Source organism: Anomaloglossus baeobatrachus, chromosome 7 (genome assembly GCF_048569485.1).
Source record: "Anomaloglossus baeobatrachus isolate aAnoBae1 chromosome 7, aAnoBae1.hap1, whole genome shotgun sequence".
Lineage (NCBI taxonomy): Eukaryota > Metazoa > Chordata > Amphibia > Anura > Aromobatidae > Anomaloglossus > Anomaloglossus baeobatrachus.
Window position 1 is genome coordinate 272,235,688 of NC_134359.1, and position 23,684 is coordinate 272,259,371.

Genomic DNA, 23,684 nt, shown 5'->3' on the forward strand with positions numbered 1-23,684 from the left:
TGATATATCTATCTATCTATCTATCTATCCCTCTCTATCTATCTATCCCTCTATCTATCTATCTATCTATCTATCCCTCTATCTATCTATCTATCTATCTATCTATCTATCCATCTATCCCTCTATTTGTCCCTCTATTTATCCCTCTATCTATCTATCTATCTATCTATCTATCCCTCTATCTATCTATCCCTCTATCTATCCCTCTATCTATCTATCTATCCCTCTATCTATCTATCTATCTATCTATCCCTCTATCTATCCCTCTATCTATCTATCTATCCCTCTATCTATCTATCTATCTATCCCTCTATCTATCTATCCATCCATCCATCTATCTATCCCTCTATCTATCTATCTATCTATCTATCTATCTATCCCTCTATCTATCTATCCCTCTATCTATCCCTCTATCTATCTATCTATCCCTCTATCTATCTATCCCTCTATCTATCTATCTATCTATCTATCTATCTATCTATCCCTCTATCTATCCCTCTATCTATCTATCTATCTATCTATCCCTCTATCTATCCCTCTATCTATCCCTCTATCTATCTATCTATCTATCCCTCTATCTATCCCTCTATCTATCTATCTATCTATCTATCTATCTATCTATCTATCTATCTATCTATCTATCCCTCTATCTATCTATCTATCTATCTATCTATCTATCTATCTATCCCTCTATCTATCCCTCTATTTGTCCCTCTATTTATCCCTCTATCTATCTATCCATCCATTCATCCATCCATCTATCTATCCCTCTATCTATCTATATTTCTATCTATCCATCCATTTTTTGACTGCTTTATTATTTCTGACAACTAGAAAGAAGTTAAGAGTTTAAAAGGGGGTATTAAAAACACATCATACTAATGCAAGGAGAGTAAAGAAATCGCGCACTTGTCTGATATTCGCCAACTTTTCTGGCTGAGGATTGGAGCGATTTTATATAAACAGATGTGAGTGAGCCCTAGGCTGTGTGCGCATGCCGCTTTTTTTTGTGGAGTTTCTGTCTCCCTCTGCTCTGCTGACCCCCATCCCTGTAGCCCCCTGTCCTGACCCCGGACCTCTCTGCTCTGATGGGCTATCCTCCATTTCTGTAGCCCCCTGTCCTGACCCTGGACCCCTCCACTCTGCTGTCCCCCACCGCTATAGCCCCTCGTCCTGTCCCAGGACTCCTTCTCCCTCCACTGACTCCCATCCCTGTAGCCCCCTGTCCTGACCCAGAACCTCCTCTCCCTCCGCAGACCCCCATCCCTGTAGCCCCCGTCCTGACCCAGGACCCCCTCTCCCTCCGCAGACCCCCTCCTTGTAGCCCCCGTCCTAACCCAGGACCCCCTCTCCCTCCGCTGACCCCCATCCCTGAAGCCCTCCATCCTGACCCAGGACCCCCTCTCCCTCCGCTGACCTCCATCCCTGTAGCCCCCCGTCCTGACTCAGGACCCCCTCTCCCTCCACTGACCCCCATCCCTGTAGCCCCCCATCCTAACCCAGGACCCCATCTCCCTCCGTTGACCCCCCTCCCTGTAGCCCCTGGTCCTGAACCATGACCCCGTCTCCCTCCGCTCCGCTGACCCCCCTCCCTGTAGCCCCTTGTCCTGAACCATGACCCCGTCTCCCTCCGCTGACCCCCCTCCCTGTAGCCCCCTGTCCTGAGCCCGGACCCCTCCGCTCCGCTGACCCCCGTCCCTGTAGCCCCCCGTCCTGAGCCCGGACCCCTCCGCTCCGCTGACCCCCCTCCCTGTAGCCCCCTGTCCTGAGCCCGGACCCCTCCGCTCCGCTGACCCCCGTCCCTGTAGCCCCCCGTCCTGAGCCCGGACCCCTCCGCTCCGCTGACCCCCCTCCCTGTAGCCCCTTGTCCTGAACCATGACCCCTTCTCCCTCCGCTGACCCCCCTCCCTGTAGCCCCCTGTCCTGAGCCCGGACCCCTCCGCTCCGCTGACCCCCCTCCCTGTAGCCCCCTGTCCTGAGCCCGGACCCCTCCGCTCCGCTGACCCCCCTCCCTGTAGCCCCTTGTCCTGAACCATGACCCCTTCTCCCTCCGCTGACCCTCATCCCTGTAGCCCCCGTCCGGAGCCCGGACCCCTCCGCTCCGCTGACCCCCCTCCCTGTAGCCCCCGTCCTGAGCCCGGACCCCTCCGCTCTGCTGGGCTGACACCTCTGACAGATGCCGGCTTTGTTTGTGGGCGTGTCCGGGCGCTCTGCGGGGCGCGGCTATGCAGATGAGGGGGCGTGCCCAGGTGACGCGCTGGAGAGCAGTTGTGTGCAGAGTAGCAGTGAGCGCAGTGCGCCCGGGGAGAGCGGACACCGCGCAGCCTCCAGCACCACAGCACCGAGCACCGGAGCGGCATGGCTGACCCTGCGGGCGGCGGAGACGGCGCCGAAGACACCACCGTACGTTTCGCCCGGAAGGGCGCCCTCCGACAGAAAAACGTCCATGAGGTCAAGGACCACAAGTTCACTGCGCGCTTCTTCAAGCAGCCGACATTCTGCAGCCACTGCACCGACTTCATCTGGTGAGGGGGGAGGGGGCGCCGACCGCGACCGATCTGCCTGTATATTACATGCTATATATATATATATGTGTATCTATTGCTGCCTCTTCTGCATGACATTCATTTGCATTTATTAACCCCTTCCTCATCTTATTTGCTTCTACCTTTCCTTATCAATGAATGACAGATTATCCTAAATCCTGATTATTGGTTATTGATTGATCCCAATACAATACAATACATAAAGATCAACAAGTCCAGGGGGGGGGGAGGGGGATAAGCAGCTAAAAGGCACCGATTATCCCCTATTATTGACTCCACGAGTCCGGGGGTGCATCCTACAGCGAGAGGGGGGATGTATATGGCTGTAAATTGGGGCTACAGATCAACATTTTTGGGGAATTTGCAAATTAAAAAATACAAAAAGTTTCTCCGGTTAAGATATTTGCGCCTATATGGGATTTCCGGTGTATTGTTTCGACAATTAGAGGGAAGCAACGCTCGACTGATCGGGGTTCAGATCTGAGACCGGATTTAAAGGGCCAGCACGGATGCAAAAGGTCCCCCCCAATAAGTAATTCTGTCATCATCAGATGCACTGATCTGGGTCCAAAAATCAGATTTGCACCCGCCATGGATGATTGACAGATTGTCCTATTGATCGGATCCAATATTCAATATAGAATCCATATACGATCAATTAGTTGTGTTGACCTTTAGGGGGATAAGTGCCAATAGTCTCCAATTTTGAGCAATTTTTCTAAAAAAAACCCCCCCCAAAACTTGTTACTGGATCGCATTATTGCACCATGATAGTATAATATAGTATTAGTATATAATGATATGATATTGCACCATGATAGTATACTGATGTGGGTGGGTTTGTCATGATCTGCAATATGACATTGTCAGGATGACGGTTTCAGCTCTGCTACATCTGCGCGCACTTCCCCTTCCTGGATGCCCATTGTGGTGATAGAGGCCAAGTGGTTATTTATCGGCGTGTAATTAAGTGCGACTGCTGCCGCTGCGGGGACGTTCATGCACTGCAGTCACATTGTGCTGTGGGGTTACACGAGCGCGCGCTCAGGAGGCGAGCCAGCCATCCCGCGCACCCGCAGGTTAATGACAATTGCGCTTTCCTGGGATATTTCCAGGAAGATGTCGCCTGATTACATTGTGTTCCTATAGATTATGATCGGCCAGGCTCAATGTTGGGCTTGTGGGACCCCCCTATCCCTCTAATCCCCCCCCTGTCGCAGGGTCGGAGAAGCTGCAGTGCAGTTGACAGCTCTGTAAATGGAAATGAATGGAGCTGCATCCCTGGTTGGGGGGGGTTATATAGGACCCGCGGCTTATAATGAATGGAACGTACCCTTTAAAAATACAAGTGGGTTTGCAACTTCCCAAAAAATGGTTTAATTTGAACCCCAGGATCGGATTTCAGCTCACACGGATTTCCATTCAGTGACAGCAAGCGGAGGACACAGATAGGAACTATAACATTTAAGGGCTTTTGCTTCTTTTCTGCCAAATTTGACAATTGGTGACGAAGGGACAAGAGGTCCAGGGGCAAGTGAAGGCCGGTGGCTGCTCTCCCCTCCATAGATCTATGATTATGGAGGTGACGGGACGCCGGTAATGTCGGGTGACTGCAGCTTTACATCTTATTGTGTGGGATTCTGCGCAGATTCAGTGCTGAGCTCACGTTCTGGGTGCACGAGGAATCCCATTAGCTCCAGTTCCTGCCAGAATCGGGGTTTCCCCACTGCCTCTATTGCCATAGTGGTTCCCCCAATGACGGGTGTCATTGCCATTACCAGCGATAATCTGCTTGCTCTCACTGTTCCTGGTACATATATTCTTCCAACTCTGCACTGATGTCCCTCCATTACTCCTCCTGGGAATGTCTCTCATCATGATACCCAACTGGCCTTTTCCATTCCCCTTTTAGACTGGTTGGGACCTTAGTGCTGACACTTTTACCACTGTTTGGATAGTGTCAAAAAGTGTCACCTTGAGGGGTAACATCAAAATGTCAATATATTGCCAGGCGGAATAACAGAAGGACTTCAAATGTGGCAGATGGAATAATTAAAGGACTTCAAATGTTCAAGGAGGAATGAAAGATGGACTTCAAATCTGCCAGGCGAAATGACAGAGGGACTTCACATGTGCCGGGGCGGAATAACGGAAGGACTTCACATGTGCCGGGGCGGAATAACGGAAGGACTTCACATGTGCCGGGGCGGAATAACGGAAGGACTTCACATGTGCCGGGGCGGAATAACGGAAGGACTTCACATGTGCCGGGGCGGAATAACGGAAGGACTTCACATGTGCCGGGGCGGAATAACGGAAGGACTTCACATGTGCCGGGGCGGAATAACGGAAGGACTTCACATGTGCCGGGGCGGAATAACGGAAGGACTTCACATGTGCCGGGGCGGAATAACGGAAGGACTTCACATGTGCCGGGGCGGAATAACGGAAGGACTTCACATGTGCCGGGGCGGAATAACGGAAGGACTTCACATGTGCCAGGCGGAATAACGGAAGGACTTCACATGTGCCGGGCACGGAATAACGGAAGGACTTCACATGTGCCGGGCACGGAATAACGGAAGGACTTCACATGTGCCGGGCACGGAATAACGGAAGGACTTCACATGTGCCGGGGCGGAATAATGGAAGGACTTCACATGTGCCGGGCACGGAATAACGGAAGGACTTCACATGTGCCGGGGCGGAATAACGGAAGGACTTCACATGTGCCAGGCGGAATAACGGAAGGACTTCACATGTGCCCTTGGCGGAATAACGGAAGGACTTCACATGTGCCCTTGGCGGAATAACGGAAGGACTTCACATGTGCCCTTGGCGGAATAACGGAAGGACTTCACATGTGCCGGGGGCGGAATAACGGAAGGACTTCACATGTGCCGGGGCGGAATAACGGAAGGACTTCAAATGTGCCGGGGCGGAATAACGGAAGGACTTCACATGTGCCGGGGCGGAATAACGGAAGGACTTCACATGTGCCGGGCACGGAATAACGGAAGGACTTCACATGTGCCGGGGCGGAATAACGGAAGGACTTCACATGTGCCAGGCGGAATAACGGAAGGACTTCACATGTGCCCTTGGCGGAATAACGGAAGGACTTCACATGTGCCCTTGGCGGAATAACAGAAGGACTTCACATGTGCCCTTGGCGGAATAACGGAAGGACTTCACATGTGCCGGGGCGGAATAACGGAAGGACTTCACATGTGCCGGGGCGGAATAACGGAAGGACTTCAAATGTGCCGGGGCGGAATAACGGAAGGACTTCAAATGTGCCGGGGCGGAATAACGGAAGGACTTCACATGTGCCGGGGCGGAATAGCGGAAGGACTTCACATGTGCCGGGGCGGAATAACGGAAGGACTTCACATGTGCCGGGCACGGAATAATGGAAGGACTTCACATGTGCCGGGGCGGAATAACGGAAGGACTTCACATGTGCCGGGCACGGAATAACGGAAGGACTTCACATGTGCCGGGCACGGAATAACGGAAGGACTTCACATGTGCCGGGGCGGAATAACGGAAGGACTTCACATGTGTCGGGGCGGAATAACGGAAGGACTTCACATGTGCCAGGCGGAATAACGGAAGGACTTCACATGTGCCGGGCACGGAATAACGGAAGGACTTCACATGTGCCGGGCACGGAATAACGGAAGGACTTCACATGTGCCCTTGGCGGAATAACGGAAGGACTTCACATGTGCCCTTGGCGGAATAACGGAAGGACTTCACATGTGCCGGGGCGGAATAACGGAAGGACTTCACATGTGCCGGGGCGGAATAACGGAAGGACTTCAAATGTGCCGGGGCGGAATAACGGAAGGACTTCAAATGTGCCGGGGCGGAATAACGGAAGGACTTCAAATGTGCCGGGGCGGAATAACGGAAGGACTTCAAATGTGCCGGGGCGGAATAACGGAAGGACTTCACATGTGCCGGGGCGGAATAACGGAAGGACTTCACATGTGCCGGGGCGGAATAACGGAAGGACTTCACATGTGCCGGGGCGGAATAACGGAAGGACTTCACATGTGCCGGGGCGGAATAACGGAAGGACTTCACATGTGCCGGGGCGGAATAACGGAAGGACTTCACATGTGCCGGGGCGGAATAACGGAAGGACTTCACATGTGCCGGGCGGAATAACGGAAGGACTTCAAATGTGCCGGGCGGAATAACGGAGGGACTTCATATGTGCCGCTCGGAATAACGGAGGGACTTCATATGTGCCGCTCGGAATAACGGTGGGACTTCATATGTGCCGCTCGGAATAACGGAGGGACCTCATATGTGCCGGGCGGAATAACGGAGGGACCTCATATGTGCCGGGCGGAATAACGGAGGGACCTCAGATGTGCCGGGCGGAATAACGGAGGGACCTCAGATGTGCCGGGCGGAATAACGGAGGGACCTCAGATGTGCCGGGCGGAATAACGGAGGGACTTCAGATGTGCCGGGCGGAATAACGGAGGGACTTCAGATGTGCCAGGCGGAATAACGGAGGGACTTCAGATGTGCCAGGCGGAATAACGGAAGGACTTCACATGTGCCAGGCGGAATAACGGAGAGACTTCAAATGTGCCACGCGGAATAACGGAGGGACTTCAAATCTAAGATGCTCGAGGCTTGGCATTTCATGGGCAATACAAGTATTTACTAAAATTGACATGTCAAGGGGTTGCAGAATGACCCCAACCCTTATGATTTGGACATCCTATAGGAGGGTCCGCCTGATTGTGTCGGGATCATTTGAGGGTGCCATATTCTAAAATGCTTTGTATAATGATACCCAATCACTGCACGTGTAGGAAACCCCCGGGATGGAAATCCCTTGCTTTGCAAACTCAGCCTGGCATAAAACAGCCCCCCTGTGGTTTGCACTGGGATGGGGGGTGGGGGGGGGTCTTAAATTGGGCATTTATTAGGAAATTGCAGTTTGTATACTGCTGTTGTTGCAACATTCTATAGATGGCAACATGAGGAAGTCGTTACATTGTGACCGCAGCCGTCCTCCTGATAGCGGCATCCTCTCTGGGGCTTTGGGACTTATATTTTTTGTCTGTTTTGCACCCTCTATAGCGAGTTCGGGGGAAACCATAGCCCGTATACTGGCGGCTGTTACACCTGTGCGCTCGCTTCCTGCCAGCTCTTCTTGCTGCAGCGTACACCGCTGTATACAAGAACAATACCCATTCTCCTGCCTGTCTGCAGTGCGGGATCTGGATATCAGCCGGGCACGGCCATGATATTCTGCAGCTCCGGCCAGGACTGGAATGCATGGTCTGATGATGGGCAGCGGGCTGGAGGGCTATCCTGAGAGCTGGCGCTGGATGGGCTGATGATGGGCAGCGGGCTGGAGGGCTATCCTGAGAGCTGGCGCTGGATGGGCTGATGATGGGCAGCGGGCTGGAGGGCTATCCTGAGAGCTGGCGCTGGAATGGGCTGATGATGGGCAGCGGGCTGGAGGGCTATCCTGAGAGCTGGCGCTGGAATGGGCTGTTGATGGGCAGTGGGCTGGAGGGCTATCCTGACAGCTGGCGCTGGAATGGGCTGATGCTGGGCAGCGGGCTGGAGGGCTATCCTGAGAGCTGGCGCTGGAATGGGCTGATGCTGGGCAGCGGGCTGGAGGGCTATCCTGAGAGCTGGCGCTGGAATGGGCTGATGATGGGCAGCGGGCTGGAGGGCTATCCTGAGAGCTGGCGCTGGAATGGGCTGATGATGGGCAGCGGGCTGGAGGGCTATCCTGAGAGCTGGCGCTGGAATGGGCTGATGATGGGCAGCGGGCTGGAAGGCTATCCTGAGAGCTGGCGCTGGAATGGGCTGATGATGGGCAGCGGGCTGGAGGGCTATCCTGAGAGCTGGCGCTGGAATGGGCTGATGATGGGCAGCGGGCTGGAGGGCTATCCTGAGAGCTGGCGCTGGAATGGGCTGATGATGGGCAGCGGGCTGGAGGGCTATCCTGAGAGCTGGCGCTGGAATGGGCTGATGATGGGCAGCGGGCTGGAGGGCTATCCTGAGAGCTGGCGCTGGAATGGGCTGATGATGGGCAGCGGGCTGGAGGGCTATCCTGAGAGCTGGCGCTGGAATGGGCTGATGATGGGCAGCGGGCTGGAGGGCTATCCTGAGAGCTGGCGCTGGAATCGGCTGGCGCTTGGCGCTGCAGTGCCATTCACTATCAGGAACCAATGCCAGGAGGCTGCTCGGAGTTGCACAGCCAGTGCAAATTTTAGTATTGCTGTTGCACATTCTGAGATGTGGGGTCTTTCCACTTAGCGGCTGCCCGACCACTGATGGATGTCCCGGAAAGGTCCAAGATGACAATATTCCATTAAAGGGCTTGTCCCCTCTATTAACAGCATTTCTATGGGTCTGGCACCTCCCTCAATCCAGGGAGCAGTGGGTGTAGAGACCCTCGTGTGTGCGAACGTGTGACCACCTCTCCGTTCACTTCTATGGGAGTGGTGGTCGCTTATGTGCCCTACAGTCCTATGGAGCAGTTGGCACTATGGATGAGCAAAAAGTATGGCAGAACACTGGTCCAAGGGCCACGTCTGTAGGGGCCTGTGAACGACCGCCTACCTGCTCACGCACAGATATCGCACCGATGTGGCAGCTCATAGGGCACCCGACCGGTAGCCACAGACCGGGGTCCCGATAGACTTTTGGGCACGCAAGAGCACTCTGTGATCAGAAGGGGTTGTTCACCAAATATATATCCAGGTGTAATGGAAAGTTCTAATTCACAATAATATATTTATTCATTTATATAGCATTATTAATTCCACAGCGCTTTACATACATTGGCAACACTGTCCCCATTGGGGCTCAGAATCTAGAGTCCCTATCTGTATGTCTTTGGAGTGTGGGAGGAAACCGGAGACCCCGGAGGAAACCCACGCAAACACGGGGAGAACATACAAACTCCTTGCAGATGGTGTCCTTGGTGGGATTTGAACCCAGGACCCCAGCGCTGCAAGACTGCAGTGCTAACCACTGAGCTGCCACAAGACTGCAGTGCTAACCACTGAGCTGCCACAAGACTGCAGTGCTAACCACTGAGCCGCCACAAGACTGCAGTGCTAACCACTGAGCCGCCACAAGACTGCAGTGCTAACCACTGAGCCGCCACAAGACTGCAGTGCTAACCACTGAGCCGCCACAAGACTGCAGTGCTAACCACTGAGCCGCCACAAGACTGCAGTGCTAACCACTGAGCCGCCACAAGACTGCAGTGCTAACCACTGAGCCGCCACAAGACTGCAGTGCTAACCACTGAGCCGCCACAAGACTGCAGTGCTAACCACTGAGCCGCCACAAGACTGCAGTGCTAACCACTGAGCCGCCACAAGACTGCAGTGCTAACCACTGAGCCGCCACAAGACTGCAGTGCTAACCACTGAGCCGCCACAAGACTGCAGTGCTAACCACTGAGCCGCCACAAGACTGCAGTGCTAACCACTGAGCCGCCACAAGACTGCAGTGCTAACCACTGAGCCGCCACAAGACTGCAGTGCTAACCACTGAGCCACCGTGCCGCCCAATGTTTTCCATTTTCAAGATCTCTGCTTGGTGGTGTAGAATGGGAATTATTTTTTTTTATAATTCTCCTGCTTTATGCAGTGTACCCCTTTATCACCTGTGCACTGAGTTGGGGATCAGTGTGCAGCTTTGATCACAGGATAGGGGATTTGTGTTCCCCGCGCCCCCCTGGCCCAGGAGGATTTGAGTCACTGACTATGATGGCAGACACCGCCACCGCAAACAATCATAGTCAGTGACACCACTTATCCTGGCTGCAGTCTATAGACATGTCCCCTATTTCAGGCAATTGGGGGTTCGCAGCAGTGGTTCCCAAACTGATTGTGACTTGCATAGCCTGGATACCCCTATAATGGAGACCTTCACGTTGCAGGATGCAGAAGATATGACTGTCCTGTAGGTGGCGCTGTTCTTGTCACATTATATTGTGTATGTATAGCAGCACATGTATGTTGTGTGCAGCTCTGCATGTGAACACGAGCTGCAGACATGTGGTTCTACCTGACGGTTAATGCCGCACTCTCTGTTTTTGTCTTGCAGGGGTTTCGGGAAGCAGGGATTCCAGTGTCAAGGTTAGTGCCGTCCTCCATCATCCTCGCTAGGAGCTGAGGAGAATCTTCCCTTCTGCGGCGCTGCCATGCCATGATTTATTGACATCTTCCTGTGGTTGTGTACAGCGGAGCCTCTGCTGCGGAGGAATCTCCCGCTGCTTGTAATTATGCAACAGATAATGATGGTTAAAAGCCTCTTGGAGCTGATGTATACTCACGTGCCGAGCCGTATACTGATATACTGCGCCTGGACGGCACATTTTATTAAGCATTGAAATGACACGTGTTATATCGCGCCTCAGGATGTCAGAAGTTGTACCGCCTTGGAACGCCGCATATTACACCTTGCTGGGATGTCGCACATTATATTGCTCCTGAGCGTCGCTCGCCCCCTTGTGCCTCCCCCGAGCGTCGCTCGCCCCCTTGTGCCTCCCCTGAGCGTCGCTCGCCCCCTTGTGCCTCCCCCGAGCGTCGCTCGCCCCCTTGTGCCTCCCCCGAGCGTCGCTCGCCCCCTTGTGCCTCCCCCGAGCGTCGCTCGCCCCTTGTGCCTCCCCCAAGCATCGCTATGGTAAGTGGTAGAACATCCCCTTATGTCTCAGATCAAGGAATCTCAAGGTTAAAGTAGTTAAACTTTGTGGAATGTAACACCCCCCCCTTATCTGCCAGAACTAAGGATCGGGCATATTGAAATGCAACATGTCTGATCCTATGTTTTCCCTGCAGCGGAATACACATGCTATAGTTGGCTAGTGCTGCTTCTATTGACTATGGACGCTTTTTTTAAGATTTTGATGGGATACAGTAAAGGGGTCATCCAACAAGTGCCATTTATCTAGTACCCACAGGATGGGTGACAGAGGTATGACTGTTGGGCTCCCGAGGACGGAGGTCCCTTGTCTATGGGAGCAGTGGTCGCACATTTCACCACCGCTCCCATAGAGGGTGTGCCGAGCATGCGCACATCAGCTCCATCCACACGTGGGGCAAGGCACCCTAGTAGCCCCAATGACAGGACCCATATTCCATCGGCCACATTGCTTATCACACACCTAAATCAATCTCAGCAGGCGCTTACAAGCTGGACAGCAGCGGTGGTCGGTCTCCTAGGCAACGAGCTGTAAACAAAACTGTTGATATCTCAAGAACGGCTGCAAATGTTAACAAGCAGTAAATTGCAAAAGTGCTTAATTTTCCATGCAATATCCATTTATGAAGATGGGACTGTCCCTTTAAAACAAAATCCACGGCTTTTGATATCTTTCACCTGAGGGTTTTATGTCCCATCTACATGGGACTGGGTTAGTCTCTGCCCCTTATGCAGTGGGTCCCTGCGGAGCAGCGGAAACCAGCAATGATTTTGACCTGAGCCCTGCTGCATTCCTGCTAGTGCTGGGGATGGGTTAACACTTTCATGTCTGAGACTTTAAGAAATGTAGGTTTAACCCCTGCGTGCCCTGGGAGAAGATATGTTCTTCATGTCAGATATATTTTGGACGGCAGGGTTGCCCTTTTAAAGGTTTGGAGGGAATATTGCTTGGAGTTGGAATGTGGAGATGAGACAAGATATTTGGATTAAAGCCGAAAATACGCAGGAAAATAAATTGAATCTGGTATCTATGGGACCTGATGAGTGACTGATTACCTAATAATCCAGATTATATGATAATCTTAAAAAAGGCGACATTATCCAAACTATATTGTGATCGAGAGATCATATTAACTACTGTTCAACCCATGCAGCCATTGTAAAAGGGCTTTTAAACAATCACCGATCGACCAGTTATTGTATCAATCTACTGTGGTCGACCGGTTATTGGGTCACTCTACTCTGGTTGGCCGGTTGTTGGGTCACTCTACTCTGGTTGGCCGGTTGTTGGGTCACTCTACTCTGGTTGGCCGGTTGTTGGGTCACTCTACTCTGGTTGGCCGGTTGTTGGGTCACTCTACTCTGGTTGGCCGGTTGTTGGGTCACTCTACTCTGGTTGGCCGGTTGTTGGGTCACTCTCCTCTGGTCGGCCGGTTGTTGGGTCACTCTCCTCTGGTCGGCCGGTTGTTGGGTCACTCTCCTCTGGTCGGCCGGTTGTTGGGTCACTCTCCTCTGGTCGGCCGGTTGTTGGGTCACTCTCCTCTGGTCGGCCGGTTGTTGGGTCACTCTCCTCTGGTCGGCCGGTTGTTGGGTCACTCTCCTCTGGTCGGCCGGTTGTTGGGTCACTCTCCTCTGGTCGGCCGGTTGTTGGGTCACTCTCCTCTGGTCGGCCGGTTGTTGGGTCACTCTCCTCTGGTCGGCCGGTTGTTGGGTCACTCTCCTCTGGTCGGCCGGTTGTTGGGTCACTCTCCTCTGGTCGGCCGGTTGTTGGGTCACTCTCCTCTGGTCGGCCGGTTGTTGGGTCACTCTCCTCTGGTCGGCCGGTTGTTGGGTCACTCTCCTCTGGTCGGCCGGTTGTTGGGTCACTCTCCTCTGGTCGGCCGGTTGTTGGGTCACTCTCCTCTGGTCGGCCGGTTGTTGGGTCACTCTCCTCTGGTCGGCCGGTTGTTGGGTCACTCTCCTCTGGTCGGCCGGTTGTTGGGTCACTCTCCTCTGGTCGGCCGGTTGTTGGGTCACTCTCCTCTGGTCGGCCGGTTGTTGGGTCACTCTCCTCTGGTCGGCCGGTTGTTGGGTCACTCTCCTCTGGTCGGCCGGTTGTTGGGTCACTCTCCTCTGGTCGGCCGGTTGTTGGGTCACTCTCCTCTGGTCGGCCGGTTGTTGGGTCACTCTCCTCTGGTCGGCCGGTTGTTGGGTCACTCTCCTCTGGTCGGCCGGTTGTTGGGTCACTCTCCTCTGGTCGGCCGGTTGTTGGGTCACTCTCCTCTGGTCGGCCGGTTGTTGGGTCACTCTCCTCTGGTCGGCCGGTTGTTGGGTCACTCTCCTCTGGTCGGCCGGTTGTTGGGTCACTCTCCTCTGGTCGGCCGGTTGTTGGGTCACTCTCCTCTGGTCGGCCGGTTGTTGGGTCACTCTCCTCTGGTCGGCCGGTTGTTGGGTCACTCTCCTCTGGTCGGCCGGTTGTTGGGTCACTCTCCTCTGGTCGGCCGGTTGTTGGGTCACTCTCCTCTGGTCGGCCGGTTGTTGGGTCACTCTCCTCTGGTCGGCCGGTTGTTGGGTCACTCTCCTCTGGTCGGCCGGTTGTTTGGTCACTCTCCTCTGGTCGGCCGGTTGTTGGGTCACTCTCCAATGGTCGGCCGGTTAGTGTGCCAGTCTACTCTGGCCGGTTAGTGTGCCAGTCTACTCTGTTTGATGGATCGACCAGTTATTGTGTCAGTCTACTCTGGTTGGCCGGTCGTTTGGTCACTCTACTCTGCTCGGCCGGTTGTTGGATCAGTCTACTCTGCTCGGCCGGTTGTTGGGTCTTTCTACAATGGTCGGCCGGTTAGTATGCCAGTCTAATCTGGTTGTTTGGATGAAGACAGGTGGAATTCTGCAATATAGCCTCATTACTAGGGAGTGTGTAAGCGTGTGTGTCATGTGGTTCACGGGCTGCAGTCTCTTCAGTATGTGCTGTAAACGCTCAGGGGACCATCGAGATAAGATGGGTGGCTGATAACGTGCGGTTTTTTACAGATTGTCGGATTCAACACTAATATTCGTTGAAAAGGAAGTGACCGACTTGTCATGAGACAAAGTGAAAAACTCCGCAGAACTGAGGCTGCGGGCTACTAACACGTGTGGTTCAGCTCTCGAGTCCAGACTTTAAGGGGCTGTCCACTTCTAGACAACCCCTTCTTAAATGGTAAAGTGCTCCAAATTAAGAAGGGGAAAAAAAACCCACCTCCTGGACCGTCGTTGTTACAGAGATGGTAGTGCAGTGATTCACAGAGGTCACACCATATTATGTCTTGTGACCGCTGCAGCCCATCAGTGGCCGTTGATTCTGTAGCATTCACGTTGCCATCAGACGGAATGTGATCATGTCACATGACCTTCGGAAGACATTGTAACATTCCGACTGCCGGAAATCTGAAGGTTGCAGCCAGTCAGTTGTTGATTGGCTGCAGCGGTATCATAATAATATCACGCGACCCACAACATCATCACAGTTGGAATGATGCCGTTTCGGGAAGTAGATATTTTCATTCTGGGGCTGTCCGGTAGTGGAAAACCTCTCAAAAAATAAAATGTGTAATCCCTGCATTGATACTTTTCCACTTCCTCACCATTGTTACCATTCCGTGGCCAAAAACCCTCCGCAGACCAAATACAGCTGAGGGTTTGTTACAATTGTGTCCAGTCTATGACGCTCATCCACAGCTCGTGTCGCTTTACATTACTGATGGTTTGCTGCAGTGTATCGGCTCGGCTGCGGAGCTTCCGGAGGGTTACTTACTTATACATTGTGATAAGCCCGTCCGCTGTGCAGGATTAGCCACTGACAGATTTTCTGCAAACAGACTCTTGCAAAATGTTCTTGTCACTATTTTTTTTTTTTTTTTGTGTTATGTAAGGAGTATATGGCCATATTAACACTATATGGTTATATAAGCTGCATATGGCAGCATTATTTTGGCATCATACACTACTGAACAGTAATATCTTGACACTATATGGGTTGTATATGGTATTTTGTCATTAAATGTTAGTGTTTTCTGGTATGTATGTGGCAGTATTTATGTGGCTGTAGGCGGTATTATGCGGGCTGTATGATCCAATATTTTGACATTATAGGTGGTATTGTTTAGGCGGTGTATGACAGTATTATCTTGATATATTGGTTGTATTATCTTGGCATTATATGCCGTTCTTATGTATTGTATGTGGTAGTATAGTCTTGGCAATGTATGGTGGTATGTGGACAATATATAACAGTATTATCTTTATGACACTGGTTGTCTGTGGCAGTATTATCTTGGAACTATATGCCGTTCTTATGCATTGTATGTTATAGTATTGTCTTGGCACTGTATGGTGGTATTATGTGGACAATATATTACAGTATTATCTTGATATGACATTGGTTGTCTGTGGCAATATTATCTTGGAACTATATGGCATTGTTATACGGGTTGTGTGTGGTAGTATTGTCTTGGCAATATATGGTGGTATTATGTGGCTAGTATTATCTTGGCATCATAACATCCACATAATACCACAAATATATTGCCAAAACAATATTACCACATACAAACCAAATAACAACGCCATATAGTGCCAAGCTAATACTGCCATATACAAATATACAGTCCTAAAATAATACCGCCATATACATCCTGCATAAAAACAAGATATGCTGCCAAGATAATACTGTCATATATTTTGTTTTTATGCAGGTTGTATATGGCGGTATTATTTTAGGACTGTATATTTGTATATGGCGTTGTTATATGGGTTGTATGTGGTAACGTTGTCTTGGCAATTTATGTTTTTATTATGTGGATGTTATGCTGCCAAGATAATACTGTCATATAGCATCCACATAATACCACCATATATTGCTAAGACAATCCACATACAAACCATATAACAATGCCATATAGTGCCAAGATAATACTGCCATATACAAATATACAGTCCTAAAATAATATCGCCATATACATCCTGCATAAAAACAAGATATGCTGCCAAGATAATACTGTCATATATTTTGTTTTTATGCAGGTTGTATATGGCGGTATTATTTTAAGACCATATATTTGTATATAGCAGCATTATCTTGCCACTGTATGGTGTTGGTGTATGGGTTGTATGTGGTGGTATTGTCTTGACAATATATGGTGCTATTATGTGGATGGTATGCTGCCAAGATAATACTGTCATATATCTTGTTTTTATGCAGGATGTATATGGCGGTATTGTTTTAGGAATGTGTATTTGTATATGGCAGTATTATCTTGGCACTATATGGGTTGTAGGTGGTAGTTTTGTCTTTGCAATATTTGATAGTATTTGTGGATGTTTTATGACAGTATTATCTTAGCGGCATATCTTGTTTTTATGCAAAACGTAAAGTACGGTATATGGTGGTATTTTAGCGCTGTAGGTCTATATATGGCAGTATTATATTGACACTAAGTGGCCGTATTATATGGGTACATGCCAGTATTATTCTGGCACTATATGGCAGGGCTATTTGATGATTCACTTTAGTATCTTAGTACTATATTGTGTAGTGATGGGGTGGGTCATATCTTGGCACTATGTACTGATATATTTCTCAAGTATTATATTGTCACTATTTGGCGTCATTAAATAGGTTGTACGTGGCAATATAAAGATCGCACTATATGGTGATATTTTATTGGATGTACATGGCAGTATTATCTTGGCACTATATGGTGGTATGTTATGAGTTGTTTATGCCAGTATTTTGGCATTATATGGTAGTGCTATTTGATAAGTGACAGTATTATCTTGGCACTGTATTGTGGGTGGTGTACTGTATCTGGGTGGGTATTATCGTGGCGCTATGTAGTGATATGTTTCTTAGGTATTATATTCTTACTATGTGGCATCATTAATGAGAATCTACATTGCAATATTAAGATCACAGGGTATGGCGATATTTTGTGGCTTGCACATGTCAGTATTATTTTTGTAAAATTTGAGAAAAACGTCAAAAAATGAGTGGAGAGGTCCTTTTTATTTCTCCCAAGATCCCATTCCTATATGGCTGCCAGACCCCATACACCGTTGTGTTCCAGAATCGCTGCCCCCTCATCCCATCCTGTATATCAATCCCTTCCCACCTCACAGATAATTAGGTGGCGCTTCGCTGGCGTCTGAATGACTGAACTTGGTGAGGATGGAGACGGGGGAAGTAAATGTCTGTGTGACTGATACCAGCATAACACGGTGGGAAGGCAATGAAATGGAAAGAAAAGAGAGCGGGTGATGTCAGAGGAGAGAGGTTTCCAGGCCAAGGAGATAAAAGCCTAAAAACAACTTCAAGGAGATCCGTATCTGACTGCAGGAGGAAAGTAGGAGCCAAAAAATCACCCCCAGCCATCCCTGTATACACACAATGCAGCACAGTGGAGAATGGCGGCGGGGTATACAGCCTCCAGGGGTATACAGCCTCCAGGGGTATACAGCCTCCAGGGGTATACAGCCTCCAGGGGTATACAGCCTCCAGGGGTATACAGCCTCCAGGGGTATACAGCCACCAGGGGTATACAGCCACCAGGGGTATACAGCCACCAGGGGTATACAGCCACCAGGGGTATACAGCCACCAGGGGTATACAGCCTCCAGGGGTATACAGCCTCCAGGGGTATACAGCCTCCAGGGGTATACAGCCTCCAGGGGTCTGTAGTGATATAGGTGGTCGTAGAGGCTGAGAATAAACACATTGGATGCAGGGCCAGACTGGATCCCTTTTTTTGTTCTCATGGTGACCTGCTGGTGATCGGTAGTCTAACCTAATAAGTGTTCAGTTTCCTTGTAGCTCCTCCACTGGCTGAATGAAGTGCAGTGCCCCTGACTACATCACTACAACCTCCAACCCCCCCCCCTGGTTCCAGGTTCCCATTCAACAGTGTCACTGACATCCGCACTACAAATCCCGACCACACCTCACACCAGAGCTGGACAGACACACCAGTGGGTTGGTCAAAATGGAGCACGGCCGCCCACCTAGGGGTCAGGCAGACTGGTGGGAGGAAGACAGAGAGGAGAGTTAGCCCTCAAAGAGTGAGGAGCCTGGGAGTTGGAGCTCCCAGGGAGGTGACAGGTTGGGTCACAAACGGTGGTCTGGGATCACAGGAGTCGGTGACTGGTATCAGGAACACTGGACAGGAGTGTAAGACGCAGTCTAGGAGGACTGTTGGCACCAGAACGCCCAGCCACCTTACCGGTACCGAGCACGGCGGGGTACAGGACCCTAGATCAGGGAAGAGCTTCAAGCAACCTGATAATTAACCTGTGGAGGATAGTTTCTTTATGAACTTTCCCCAAGAGCTCAGAGATTGGAGGCATCAGCACGATGCGGGGGATAGGCTTCTCCAAAACACACAACCCACTGAAATCCAAAGGGCCAGCCACCAAGAGCACAGCTGCCATACACACGGGTAGCGGGGCCTCGAAAGCTTCAAGCCAAGGGGCCATAACAGTAAAACAATTTGTGCACGGAGGCAGGGCTCCAGACTTGCCAAGTGACACTGGTGGGAGCGGGACCTGGACGCCCCCCCCCCCCTTTCCCGTAGAGACCGCGGTGCTTAGAGACTTTGGTTTACCATCTGTATGAGTGTCTGTTTATTCCACCTGATCCAACACCACTACTACTGCAGTGAGTAATCTGACCCCTGCACACTGCTTCCCAAGGCCAAGCCACCCGTTCACCAAATCCCCACTATCCGGGGCCTTCCCTACCTGTGGAGGGACTGACACCTGGCTGCCCCACACCATCTGCCCCGGTACTCCCATCGGCAGCGGCGGTACTCCCCTTTACCGCAACCCTCAGGTGGCATCACGAACATTCATCCCCTGTAAATATCCCCTTACATTTGAAGTGGCCGCAAGCCCCCAAGTCCGGAGACCCTCGAACCACAGCAACTTCGGATTTGAGCAGTTCGACTGCTGCTGGGGCGGTACAGAAGTATTATACCGCCTTCAATGAAACCAAAACAAGAAGGCCTGCGGAGACACCATCACATGTTTCTCAACGCTGGCAGGAAACTAGCCAGGTCTTTCACCGGGAAGGAACAACCACGGGAAGGGCAGTCTCCAGTCAAGGAGACCACCTATGCCAAACATGGTATCCATCCACAGACAGCTGTTTCGGGGTATTTGCCCCTCATCAGTGTGGAGTAGGAAACTGGCTAGTGGGGGCAATGCCTAGTAGAAGACTACATAAGCAAGGATGGTTGACCTTAGGGAGATCAACATCTATTCAATGAAACCAATGCACTCTGAGTAATGTGTGGACGTAATGGGTCCTCCAGAGTCGGAGACGCTCTTTGCACTCTGGCGACTTAATAAAAGTCTCTGATGGTCTATATAAGAATTCGGTACAAGGATTCTTGAAGTATAATGTGCACATCGCAGGGTTGGGCCTCTATTAGCGTCACCGATACTTACGGAGTCTTTTCTCATCAGTCCGTGGAAAACAACAAGCTTTCTGTCCATTGATAAGGAGATGCTCTCTGTGAGGTATCAGTATGGGAAGTCGCCCATTTCCTTCCCCGGGCTGTCCTCACAGCGGAAGTTAAGGAGATAAGCGGCCAAAACTGTAAAACATTTATAAGATCATGTAAGGTATACGCCGCGCGCTTGCGAGAGATCCTGCTCCCCGCTATCTGCCTTGTCCATCAGTGGTTGATTCATTTGTCTTTTAACAGACCCTTTTTTACGCTTCATTTACACGGTGTCAAGTTTTTATTTTTTTTTTTTTTTTTAGCAATTACAACAATCCTTCCCCTTATTCACAAAAAGGGGAAGTTTCACAACGGAGGCGGCCATCTTGGTGTGACCTACCGAAATTATACCTGTGGTCCCCGTGGGACCATCAACTGACCAATTATAGAACAAGGATTTTTATAAATCTGTATAATATATTTAAACTATATATAATATACACTATACACAGTGGGAAAAAAGTCTTCATTCAGCCCCCAATTGTGCGAGTTCTCCCCTTATAAAGATGAGATTTGCCTGTAATTGACATCAGAGGGGACCACAACTATGGGAGACAAAATGAGAAAACAAATCCAGAAAATCACCGCGTAAATTATGGTGGAAAATAAGTATTTGGTCAATAAGAAAAGTTGCTCTCAATATTTTGTTCTATATCCTTTTGTTGGCAATGACAGAGGTGAAACGTTTTGTCTTCACCAGGTCGGCACACACTGTTGGTATGTTGGCCCATTCCTCCATGCCGATCTCCTCTAGAGCAGTGATGTTTTGGGCCTGTCGCTGGGCAACACGGACTTTCAACTCCCTCCAAAGGTTTTCTATGGGGTTCAGATCTGGAGACTGGCTAGGCCACTCCAGGACCTTCGTATGCTTCTTATGAAGCCACTCCTTCATTGCCCTGGCGGTGTGCTTGGGATCATTATCATGCTGACAGACCCAGCCATGTTTTATCTTCAATGCCCTTACTGATGGAAAGAGGTTTGCGCTCAAAGTCTCTCAATACATGGCCCCATTCATCCTTTCATGTTCACGGGTCAGTCATCCTGATCCCTTTGCAGCGAAACATCCCAAAAACATGATGTTGCCACCCCCGTGCTTCACAGTAGGTATGGTGTTCTTTGGATGCAACTCAGCATTCTGTCTCCTCCAAACACGACGAGTTTTGTTTCTACCAAACCGTTTTACATTGGTTTCATCAGACCATATGACATTCTCCCACTACTCTTCTAGATAATCCAAATGCTCTCTAGCAAAATTCAGACGGCCCGGACATGTACTTGCTTAAGCAGGGGAACACATCTGGCACTGTAGGATCTGAGTCCCTGGCGGTGTAGTGCATTACTGAGCTCCATCTCTATGCAGGTCATTCACTAGGTCTCCTGTGTTGTTCTGGGATTTTTGTTCAATATTCTTGTGATCATTTTGACCCCACGGCGTGAGATCTTGCGTGGAGCCCCAGACCGAGGGATATTATCAGTCTTGTATGTCTTTCATTTTCTTATTGCTTCAACAGTTGATTTCATCACACCAAGCTGCTTGCCTATTGCGGATTCAGTCTTCCCAGCCTGGTGCAGGGCTACAATTTTGTTTCTGTTGTCCTTTGACAGCTGTTTGGTCTTCACCATAGTGGAGGTGGAGTGTGACTGTTTGAGGTTGTGGAGAGGCGTCTTGTATACTGATTACAAATTCAAACAGGAGCCATCACTACAGGTAATGAGTGGAGGACAGAGGAGCCTCTTAAAGAAGAAGTTAGAGATCTATGAGAGCCTGAAATCTTGCATGTTTATATATATATATATATATATATATATATATATATATATATATATATATATATATATATATATATATATATATATATATATATATATATATATATATATATATATATATATATATATATATATATATATATATATATATATATATAATTTTGTTCTCTATCTCCTCTTTGCAAAAGTCACCCTTTTGGATTTTCATCACCTTATGTGTGGTGGTGTTCCTTTGTTATTCTTCCTGGAATTGTAATAAAAATAATTGCCGCTAGTGATATTCCTTTGGTCAGCGGGATTTGCCGGCCTCAGGACACGCAAGGGGAATGAAACTGCTTGGTGGTAAAGGAATACGTTTCCAGGAGGAATAGCAGGTCTTCAGACGGTGACTTTTGTGAGTACCCCATATCAAAATGGGGGTAAGGGAGGAACCCCTGGATCTTGGTTTACCACCTCATTGTGATTTCTGTGGAAAAGCTTTGTTGTAATTATTCCAGTAAATGGGAGCTCTGGGTGTGAATATTGTGAGGATGGCAGAAGCTGGATGTGGCTCGTGACGCGTTCTCAGAGCTGAATGTGGCTCTCGAGGTCAGAAAGGTTGGGGACCCTGGGCTTATTTTGAGGGGACATTTTATATTTTCCCATGAAAAGCAATCCACATTTATTCTTGAACCAAAAAAAAATCAACTTTTTTTTTTAAATTTAATCCTGTCCTCACATTCTGGAACATCAACATTTTGTGTTGCTCCTGTTACTGGGTCAGATGCACATTTTTTTTACCTGATCTGTTCTTCTAGCCCTGTAGTGACGGGTACAGACCATAATTGCAAAGGTTTAGATTAACCGCTTACATTTATTATTCTCTATGTACTGCTAAGTTTACCCCCAAAAGAAAGAAGAGACCCCGTAAAAGAAACACACTTACCAGACCCCAAACAATTAGCGTTAGTGAGTGAATGGGCTCTCACATACAGATCTGCGTTGCTGTCAAGTCCCCTTGCATTGCACAGCATTTGGTTACTGAAAGCAGTATCACTCGCGCAGAGTGATACTGGTATCCGATAGGTTTGTGAGAGCTGCAGAGCAATGCAGCTAAAACAGCGAGGGACCTGACAGCAACACAGATCTGTGAGAGAGCCCATCCACCAGCAGCACTTGCCAACTGTAATTGCTTGGGGTCTGGTGAGTGCAATATTTATTTTATTTATTTTTGGCGGGGGCGGTCTGCTTTCTTTTTGGCGGGGGCGGTCTGCTTTCTTTTGTGGCGGGGGCGGGCTGCTTTCTTTTTTGACGGGGGAGGGTCTGCTTTCTTTTTTGGCGGGTCTGCTTTCTTTTTTGGCGGGGGCGGGTCTGCATTCTTTATTGGCGGGTCTGCATTCTTTATTGGCGGGTCTGCATTCTTTATTGGCGGGTCTGCTTTCTTTATTGACGGGGGCGGGTCTGCTTTCTTTATTGACGGGGGCGGGTCTGCTTTCTTTATTGACGGGGGCTGGTCTGCTTTCTTTATTGACGGGGGAGGGTCTGCATTCTTTACGGGGGAGGGTCTGCATTCTTTTTTGACGGGGGAGGGTCTGCATTCTTTTTTGGCGGGTCTGCATTCTTTTTTTGGCGGGTCTGCATTCTTTTTGGCGGGTCTGCATTCTTTTTTGGCGGGTCTGCATTCTTTTTTGGCGGGTCTGCATTCTTTTTTTGGCGGGTCTGCATTCTTTTTTTGGCGGGTCTGCATTCTTTTTTGGCGGGTCTGCATTCTTTTTTGGCGAGTCTGCATTCTTTTTTGGCAGGTCTGCATTCTTTTTTGGCGGGTCTGCATTCTTTTTTGGCGGGTCTGCATTCTTTTTTGGCGGGTCTGCATTCTTTTTTGGCGGGTCTGCATTCTTTTTTGGCGGGTCTGCATTCTTTTTTGGCGGGTCTGCATTCTTTTTTGGCGGGTCTGCATTCTTTTTTGGCGGGTCTGCATTCTTTTTTGGCGGGTCTGCATTCTTTTTTGGCGGGTCTGTATTCTTTGAAGAATCCTGCTGTATTCTTTAACCTTTTTTAGCTGCTTAGACACTTCTTCTTTATAGAACCGCAACCAGGGCTTATTTTTGGAGTAGGGCTTATACTTTACACATACTCAACAAAGCCCCAAAAATCTTACTAGGGCTTATTT

General features: G+C 49.8%; 1 protein-coding gene across 2 annotated transcripts in view; it reads left to right on the forward strand.

Annotated features, from left to right (window-relative positions):
• Positions 1-2,268: 2,268 nt before the first annotated feature.
• PRKCB (protein kinase C beta) overlaps positions 2,269-23,684 on the forward strand; it is a 210,484-nt gene continuing 189,068 nt past the window's right edge. For both annotated transcript variants that reach the window (XM_075318130.1, XM_075318129.1), the window contains exons 1-2: positions 2,269-2,525; positions 10,656-10,687. In XM_075318130.1, the coding sequence (XP_075174245.1) occupies positions 2,359-2,525; positions 10,656-10,687 (199 nt within the window). In that variant the 5' untranslated portion in view covers positions 2,269-2,358. The remainder of the gene's footprint in view (positions 2,526-10,655; positions 10,688-23,684) is intronic.